General features: G+C 34.8%; 1 protein-coding gene across 1 annotated transcript in view; it reads right to left on the minus strand.

Moving 5' to 3' along the window:
* Window positions 1-10,061, minus strand: part of LOC102775492 (olfactory receptor 4K2) — a 24,067-nt gene extending 14,006 nt beyond the window's left edge. Inside the window, exons 1-2 of the mRNA XM_006756767.2 lie at window positions 9,099-10,061; window positions 3-51 (exon numbers count right to left, since the gene is read on the minus strand). Of these exons, the coding sequence (XP_006756830.2) occupies window positions 3-51; window positions 9,099-10,039 (990 nt within the window). The 5' untranslated portion in view covers window positions 10,040-10,061. The remainder of the gene's footprint in view (window positions 1-2; window positions 52-9,098) is intronic.
* Window positions 10,062-10,427: the final 366 nt, after the last annotated feature.

A 10,427-nucleotide genomic window follows, 5' to 3' on the forward strand; every position in this document is an offset into this window, starting at 1 on the left:
GCTTTTGGAAATCTTATAATGTTCTTGCTGCTGTAAAGAACATTTCTGATTCTTCGGATGAAGTTAAGCAGATGAAACTGAATGGTGTTTGGAAAAAAATGTGTCCCAGTTTGTGAATGATTTCCATGGCTTTGAGGATTCAGTTGAGGTTGTCATCCAGATGTTGCTGAGTTGAGTAAGCAGCTTGATTTGGAGTTGGAGGCTGAGGATGTCACAGAGCTGCTGGCATCTCATGGAGAGGAGCTCTCTAGGAAGGACCTCATTCAACTGAAACAGCAGTTAATTGAAGAGGGAGACATACCAACCCCAGAGCCCAAGAGATTTACAAGCAAGGAAGTGGCAGGGGCCTTTCAACACCCGACCCCAACCATGGCAATCGAAGGGTAGGAGGGAATAGGCGCAGGAACAGGGTGTTGTGTTAGTTCTAGCGGAGTATAATAATGAATTTGATTTACTTTTGAGATGGTAGAACATTGAATATTGTTAAACTATTGAAAGCATGGTCAGCTCAAGATGTGGAGTTTTATGCCACACTGGCACAGTTTTTCCAGTAACACCTTGGTCTAGAACAGCCTTGTTGGATATTGGAGATACTAGAGAAGTGAGGTTTCACTCTAACTGTCTCACTCATGATTCACTTCATGTTACATTTGCCCCATAACAAAGTGAAATATTAGTATAAGGGAAAGTGGGTGTGGTGTTCATGGGTATTCACAATTTTTCTGTAAATCTGGAACTATTCTAAAATAAAATATCCCGTACAACAAAACAAAAAAATAAATAAATATTTCCAAATTAAACTTCAAAGACAACATAGGGTAGTTTCTTTCATAAAATAGAATTATTTTCAGAATTTGAAAAATTATGCTTTAGTATATATTTGTAATTGTAGAGTTAGCTATGTGGCAACTGTAAATTTTGACCTTTTATGTTTAGGAGGAATCTTCATCTCTATTGTGAGAGCCTGTGTGATATATACACTAAGCCTCCTTTGTTGAAATGCTCCCCACAATCTGGGCAGACAGAGTATGAGCAAATATGCAAAACAGGACGGTACTACTTAGGACTTTGAATGTTGGATTCCAGCAGTAGTGGTTCAGGGAAGACCCAGTGTTGGCAAACAGTTGTTTTTACTAGGCAAACATAGTCTTGGCTATGTTTCGTGCTATATAACGTCTAGTCCTTTCTTGTTCATTTCTGAGATTGCTTCCACAAACTTTCCATCAAAAATGTTGATAAAGTTAAATGCTTCTAATTGTTACTTTTGGCTCAGGTTGGTCAAAATTAGTTTTTCTTGCTGGCAAAAAAGTATCATCACAAAAGTTGTCTATAATGGTTACTAGAAGAATGAATTTTGTGAGAACATACAAGAAATATTTTCAAGAGAAAAATAATCAGAAGTAGCTCTATCAAACAAAATATATTCAAATACTTAAAAATTAAAATACCTTGATATTTTAAAAAAATATGTAGAGATACAGACAACAGAATGGTGATTGCCAGAGGGAAAGGAGTGGAGATGAGGAGAGGTCAAAGAGGATAAAGGGGAGATAAATGGTGATGGAGAAGACTTGACTTTGGGTGGTGAACACACCATACAATATACAGATGATTGTTATTAAATTTTACACTTGAAGCCTATATCATTTTGTTAACCAATGTCACCCCAATAAATTCAATTGAAATTTTAAAAACTAAAAGAAGTAAAGTTATATATAAACAGTAAATGAAACAAAATAGCGTGTAGTAATAGCTGTATTACTAAGTGCCATAAATAATATCATTTGTAATGGTAGAACTGTTTATTTTAAGGAAATACAGATTATTAAATCTGTGGAATTGGTTGTACAAGATGAATTTGTATCTGTATGCCAGTTCTGACACCTTAATAAATTTCAGTTGGGTCAAACATTCAATTTAAAAAGATTAGGGGGGAACTAAAAAAACTTGAAATATTTCTATGATTTGGAGTTGGAGAGTTCTTCCTAAGCATGATGCCATAATGGATAGATTTATTGAACAAAAAATGTTTAGCCCCAACTGGTTTGGCTCAGTGAATTGAGCATCGGCCTTGGGACTGAAAGGTCCCAGGTTTGATTCCAGTCAAGGGCATATGCCCAGGTTGTGGGCTTGATCCCCAGTAGGGGGCATGCAGGAGGCAGTTGATCAATGATTCTCTCTCATCATTGGTGTTTCTATCTCTCTCTCCCTCTCCCTTCCTTGCTGAAATCAATAAAAATACATTTTTTAAAAAATGTTTAGAGTTGATACAGCAAAGAAAAACCACACTAAGCATTAAATTAAAATTCCAAAATGGAAAATATGTATAACAACTATGACAATAAAAGATTAATTTCTTATTAATCAAAATATTGTTAGAAATAAAAATATAGATATATTAATAACCAAGCAGAAAAATAAGCAAAGGCATACACAAGTAGTTCAAAGGAATGGAAATATTCTGCAACAACTCTACAATAGTAATGAGACACCTTACAGATTGGAAAAGTTTCAAAGTAATTAGGTGGCAGGTGACATAATACTGCGTATAGAGAACCCTAAAGATTCCACCAAAAAAACTATTAGAACTAATAGGTGAATTCAGTAAAGTGGCAGGATACAAAATTAATATTCAGAAATTGGTTGTATTTTTAGACATTAATAACCAATTACCAGAGAGATTAATAAAGTAATCCCATCTACAATTGCATTAAAAAATACAGTACCTACAAAATCTCTTCAAGGAATGGTGCTGGAAAAACTAGACAGCCACATGCAAAAGACTGAAACCGAATCTCTATCTTACACCATGTACAATAACCAACTCAAAATGGATTAAGGACTTGAAACTAAGACCTGAAACCATAAAACTCCTAGAAGAAAACAGGAAGTGAATTCTTCAAATCATTCTTAGTAATATTTTTTAAATATGTCTTCTTGGGCAAGAGAAACAAGCAAAAAAATAAACAAATGGGACTATATTTAACTAAAAAGGTTTTGCCCAGCTAAAGAAACCAACAAAATAAAAAGATAATACACTGAATGGGAGAACATGTTCACCAATCATATATTTGATAAGGGATTGATATACAAATACGTAAGACTTGTACAGCTCAACACTAAAAAAATATAAAATAACACACACACACAATCTGATTTTAAAAAATGGGCAGAGGACCTGAATAGATATTTCTCCAAAGAGGACATACAGATGGCCAATAGGCATATGAAAAGATGTTCAATATGACTATTCATCAGGGAAATGTAAATTAAAACAACAATGAGATATCATCTCATACCTGTAAGAATGTCTATTATCAATAAATCAAGAAACAACTGTTGGCGAGGATGTGGAAAAAAAGTGAACCCTCATTTGCTATTAGTGGAATTGTAAATTGGTAAAACAGTATGGAGGTTTCTCAGGAAAGTAAATATAGAACTACCATATGACCAAGCAATTCCACTTCTGGATATTTATCTTAAGAAATTTAAAACACAATGGGGGGGAGAGGACATATTTAATACTTTCAACAATAAAGATTTATAAAATTAAATTAAAAAATAAAAGCAATGGGGGAACAAAAGGATTTCTTACCCTTTGAGACAGCATGGAGGGACCTGGAGAGTATCATGCTAAGTGAAATAAACCAGTAGAGAAAGACAAGTATCGCATGATCTCACTCATATGTGGAATCTAATAAACAAAATACTGTTGAACAAAATAGACCCAGAGATATAGAAGTATGGAACAGACGCTGAATCTCAGAGAAAAGGCCAGGGTAGGTGGATGGTGGAAAGAGATCAACCCAAAACCTTGTATGCATAGATACATAACCCATGGACACAGACAATGGGATGGTGGAAGCCTGGGTTGTGGCGTGGGGGCGGGCTATAAGGGGCAATGGGAACAAAAAGGGGACATATGTAATATTTTCAACAATACAGATTTAAAAAAGAAGTTATATGCATATTTAAACTCATTGCAGCATATTTTACAATAGCCAAGATATGGAAACAATCTATTGACACTGAATAAAGAAGTGGTACATATACAGTGGGGCCTTGACTTACGAGTGTCCCGACTAACGAGTTTTTCGAAATACAAGCCATCTCTCGGCCGATTTTTTGCTTTGAGTTGTGAGCTAAAATTCAGGTTATGCGACAGCTTCAGATACCCCACCGCTAGTTGGCGCAGCGAACGTCACAGTGAACGCCACAACATCAGCCCAGCATCATGTGTCTCACTCGTTCACTTTTTATTTGACATATGAGTAATTTGAGATATGAGCTCCGTCACAGAACGAATTAAACTCGTAAGTCAAGGCCCTACTGTATACAATGAAATATTATTTGGCCATAAAAATAACCAAAATATTGCCATTTGTGACAACATGGATGGACTATGCTAAGTGAAATATTTGTCAGAGAAAGCCAAATACCATATGATTTCACTTATATGTGGAATCTAAAAATGAAAAGAAACAAACAGAAGAACAAATTGATGGTTTGCAGACTGAAGGGAGTTTGGGGAACTGGGTGAAAAAGTTGAAGAGATTAAGAAGTACAAATTGGCAGTTATAAAATAGTCATGGGGATGTAAATGTGCATAGTGAATACAGTTAATAATATAATAACTATGTCTGGTGTAAGATGGGTATTAGACTTATTGGGACGATCACTTTCTAAGTTATATAAATGTGTAATCACTATGTTGTACACTCAAAACTAATATAACATTGTATGTCAAACATAATTGAAAAATAAAAAACAAATAAATACATTTCAAAATAATTAGGGTGGATTTAGGAGAAACATACTTTTTATTTTTTTGCCAATGAGAGTCTAATTAGAAGAATACATTTCACATATTGTAGAATGCATTTAAAGCAGAGAAAACCACATTTTTAATTCAAAAACGTTGTAAAATCATCAATTAATAAAGCATTTTATTATTATTTATATAAACACAAAACAAACAAAAGGGAGATTTAAAAACAAGCTTCAATTAATATACGACCTAGTGTAGTATTCTAATGGAAGTTACTTTTAATTTTCCAAATTAATCCCGATACATCTTAATTTCATGAAAATATATACAGATACAAATAATTAAATTTTATAAAATAAAAATTTACCTTTAAAATTAAACATGTCAATTGTTAACTCAGGAAAATATCAACCCCCTTAAACAAAGATGCCCAGAGTTGGTCAAAATGCTATTAAAACAATTAATATTTATTAAACATATATTTTATGTTCTTCATATGATTTTATGTGGTATAAGTATCATTATTATCTCCCTTTACAGGTTATGAGACATTAAGTCCTTTGCCAAGTTCACACCACTAACAATTTGTAGGACTGGCATTAACACTGGTAAAAAGATACATGGGCCTAAGATTTTACTACACTCTGTGTGGGGAGAGGTTCTGCAGAACCTAAAACTTATAAATTATGAGGGAACTTCTGTAAGAAAAGAAAAAGAGTAAAAATAATGAATAAAAGGTTGTGAGGGCCCATTCCATGATCCTGGGGGAAACTCATGCAAAGAAGAGAAGATGAAACGTACAGCATTTTTTTTCCTCAAACATTTTTGGAAGTATACATCATTTGTAGTTTTTATTTCCATTGTATTTACATAATTCCATCACATAATTACAATTATATTTTATCTGTTTTCATGTAATACCTGATTTTTAAAAATTTTATCTTTATTGTTGAAAGTATTACAGATGTCCCTTTATTTGCCCATTGGTCCCCTCCACCCCACACCCACCCCATGCCTGATTTTTCCTATCTGCATCAATTCTTCTGCTTAATTTTACAAGACAGTTTTTCACAATTTTTAAAAGCTCATAGGTTTGGCATTACCAAACTTCATGGCTCTCAAAAATCTAAAAGAAACTGAATGCTTATCAACATAGTTTTTTTGTAAAGTCTTCCTTAGTATCTCAATACTCCTTCAATAGTGTTATTGGAAATTTAGACCATTTAAAGCTTTCCTCTACCTGGTATGTTCATCTGGCATGCTTTGCAAAACATTATTCTACCTTCGGATGCCCTGGTGGCAATTAACACCATCTTTACCGCAGTTTAAGTAGCCGATGGCCATGTCACTGTATTTATCCTTAGTAAGAGGATCAGCAGCATGTTGAGATGACATAGTGATAAAATCATCCATCTATCTGTACCTCCTGATTGGGTAAGTTTTAGGTGTCTATTTAAAACTAGAGGCCCAGGGCACAAATTCATGCACAGGTGGGGTCCCTAGGCCTGGCCAGCAATCAGGGCCTATCAGGGCCTGCTGGCTGCTGGATGGAGCCTGGTGGACAGGGAGAGGACTAAGGGGGAGGGACCACAGGAGGTTTGCCGGCCAGGGGGAGGGACCAGGGTAGGTTGGTTGGCCATGGGAGGTTGGCAGTGGAAGCACACTGATCACCATTGAGCGTTTGCCTCCTGGTGGTCAGTGCACATCATAGCGACTGGTCGACTGGTTGTTCCAGTTGTTCTGGTCATTCGGTTGTAACCATCACTTAAGCGTTTATATATATAGACTAGAGGCCCGGTGCACAAAAATTTGTGCACTCGTTGCTGACTACTTAGTTTCATTGCTGACTTGCTTCACAGAGTTGTCTGCCATTCAGTCATACCTTTGAGGGTTTTGGCAAACATGTCCTTGACTTTTATAAATCTCCACACAAGCACTGAAGACTGATGATATCCCCTTAAAAAGACTCCAGTTTTATATTGAAAAACAAACAAACAAAAACCCACATACCTCAATTCATTAAAGAATACATTTCCTTTTCAAATAAATATTATTTGAAATAATTACTGGGGGCATTTATAGCATAGCAGTTCAACATTTCTACATAAATGAGTTCCATGATCTTGAACATTTTTGCACATGTAACTAAAATTGAGATAAAGTCCACATACACAACCTAAATTGGTCCATTAATATCACCATTTCCAGAAGAATTATACTTTTATTTTGAGGATATAAACATGTTTCATTCTCAAATTAATACTGTAGACATTTTACCCAACAATTTTCATTCTCAAATTAATACTGTAGACATTTTACCCAACAATTCCAAACACGACTAGTTTTTTTTTATTGTTTAAAGTATTACATATATCTCCTTTTTCCCTGATTGCCACATCTGCCCCCCAGGACAAGCCCCCACTGACCCAGTGTCCATGTCCATTGGTTATGCTAATATGCATACATACAAGTCCTTTGGTTGATCTCTTACGCCCCTCTCCTGCCTTCTCTCTGAGGTTGGATGGTCGGTTCAGTCAAACATGACTAGTTTTGAAATACACTGTCAAAACTTTTAAACTGTAAAGTTGTTTCCTTGTTTGCTCAACACATTAATGAAGAAAAGAAAAACACTGATTAAGAAAAAACACATTTTTTCTCATATAGTTTAAAATGAAAAGTAATGAATTTCTTTCTTTAACTTCTTTCTCATCAGTGATAATTAGTGCATATATACTTCTTGGTTTTCTCTTTTTACTCAATAATGCCAGAAAAAAAATAACAATTTGATATTTATCAAATACTATGGTTGCAACAGGTCCTCGCTCTTGTGGATATGAGTTGGATGATATACTGGACCTCATACTTTATAAATATAGCTTACCAAATTCTAAATAACAGTTAATTCTTTAATGGTTACCATCATTTAAAGAAGATAATCTGTGAAACAAGGCATCCAGAATTATTTGACCTTCAATGCTTGCAATTCCAGTACTAAACAGCAGGTGGTAGTAATACCTTGTGTACCTTAAAGCTAATCTTGAACCTAGCATTTAAAATGATAACAAACAACAAAAATAACAAAAAAACCTGATTGTATATAGAAACATGCTTACTACAATAACTGTGTATTACTAAGCACAAAATTCTTATTTTTGCATCCAAATATTAAAATGAAAATGTGGTTTAACCAAAGTGTAAAGCAATATAATACTTTTAAATGAAAGCATAGGCTCCCCATAATTTTACTTATTATCATAAATGGTATCTCTTAATTTAATTCTAGCTTTAACTTCCCAGACATTAAGCAACCATGGTTTTTGTTTAAAACAAATTGTACTGCTTTGAAAGTCGTTTCAAAATATTTTCTGATTTGCTGAATTCTCCAGGCTCTTTATGCATTCTGCATTATTAGAAGGAGTTTTGGCTGCGTTTATTTCCTTGCTAACTAAAAGTGAGCGGTGGAGATTCCTCTACTTATAGCATTTCCTTTGGAACTCATCAACATTTGTAATGAAATAAAGCAAGGACTTTCTTTAACAGAAGAGATCACAATGATTTAAATGTTAAGTAATAACAGAGATATATGTAGAAAATCACGATTTGTCAGAAGCTACTCCTATGGCAGTATTGAGTTTCTAAGGCTTATAGATGTAGAAATTTACTAATTTTACTCAATTCTCTGAGTAACTCAGTTGTTAGTGTTATGTAAATATTATCTACTAGTTTCCTTTTTATCTATAATTCCTCTTCTCATTTTCTTTTATCAGTGAACAGGATATTAATCTTGAATTTCCTAATGGGAAAAGTCACCCAAGGATATGTTTATTGATTTTAGAGAGAGGAAAGGAGGGAGATGAGAGGAGAAGAGAGGAGAGGAGAGGAGAGAGAGAGAGAGAAGGGGTGGAACATTGATGTGAGAGAGAAACATTGATTGGTTGCCTCTTGTAAAATGTAGTTACTTCAGCCAGGGACAGAATGTGAAACCTAGGTATATGGCCACTAGGAATTGAACCTGTGACTTTTTGGTGTATGGATAATGCTCCAACTAACTGGGTCACTCTGGCCAGAGCACTCTTAGCATTTTTATAAATATTCTTTGCTTCTAGAAGAAGTTGCTTTTGTCAACTTGCTTTTCTAAAATTTAAAATGTATTTTAAACATATTCATATTTAAATATGAACTTACCTTGTACTTTCACAAATTTTGGCAATTACGGTTTAATAAGAAGTAAGAGCATAGCACATGCTGTGTATACACAAATTGTGGTACTTAATGCCTAGGATGCTAAAAATAAAAGATAACCAAACTAGAAGTTAACTAAAAAGAATGCAGAGGAGCTGCCTTGTTGGAATTTAGAAGTCTATTTTTCAATTTTCTCATGGCTGCCTTCACTTCTTGGTTTCTTAATGTATAGATTATTGGATTCAGAATGGGAGTAAAGATGGTATAAAACACAGACAAGATCTTATCTACTAAAAAACTGCTTAGTGGCCACATATAGATGAAGATGCATGGCCCAAAGAACATGAAGACAACAATGAAATGAGCTGTGCAGGTAGAAAGAGCCTTAGATGACCCTCTTGAAGAATGATTCTTGATGGTAACCAGGACAATAACATAAGAATTAAATAAAAGAATAAAGCAGGACAAGGCAATTATGCCACTTGTTGAGATCATAAAGAGGCCTAGGACATAAGTATCCACACAAGATAACTGGAACACCACAGGAAGGTCACAGAAAAAGCTCTCTACATTATTGGGACCACAGAATGGTAAAGTGAGAGCAAATATGACCTGACTCATTGAATGCATGACTCCCACAACCCAGGAAGCCACCACGAGGGCAACACATACCTGGGGATTTATGATTGAAGCATAGCGGAGAGGCTTACATATTGCAATGTATCTATCAAAGGACATAGCCATAAGTAAAATGATCTCTGTACCAGTAAAAAGGTGTAGAAAAAAAATCTGAGTGATGCAGCCATCAAAGGAGATGGTTTTGTGTCCAGTAAGGTAGTCTGTAATCATCTTAGGGGTGGCAAAGGAAGCAAGAGACATATCAATGATGGAAAGGTTGGTAAGCAGGACATACATAGGAGAGTGTAGGTGAGCGTCAGCTATGACTGTGATGACTATGAGGCTATTACCGACCATTGTTGCCACATAAAACAATGAAAACACCACGAAGAAAAACATCTGTAGTTCCCAGGAATCAGAGAGTCCCAGCAAAACAAATTCAGAAACAGTAGATTTATTGGCCACATCCATTGTCCTGAATGATAGGTGGAAGCCTGTAGTAAAAAAAAAAAAAAGGCAAGAGAAAGTATGAGTCTATTGCAGCAAAATATACATTTCCAAGAATTCACTTTCTTAGCTTTGTTTCCTCTATGAGAACTTATATTTAATATTCTTTCCAACTTCATTTGATACAATGATTTGAAAGATAATTCTAAGGCAGTGGTTCTCAACCTGTGGGTCACCACCGCTTTGGGGGTTGAACGACCCTTTCATAGGGTTGTTAGACCATCAGAAAACACATATATAATTACATATTAAAAACAATATGTAATTAATCACTATGCTTTAATTATGTTCAATTTGTAACAATGAAAATACATCCTGCATATCAGATATTTACATTACGATTCATAACAGT

The sequence above is a fragment of the Myotis davidii genome, unplaced genomic scaffold (assembly GCF_000327345.1).
Source record: "Myotis davidii unplaced genomic scaffold, ASM32734v1 scaffold594, whole genome shotgun sequence".
Lineage (NCBI taxonomy): Eukaryota > Metazoa > Chordata > Mammalia > Chiroptera > Vespertilionidae > Myotis > Myotis davidii.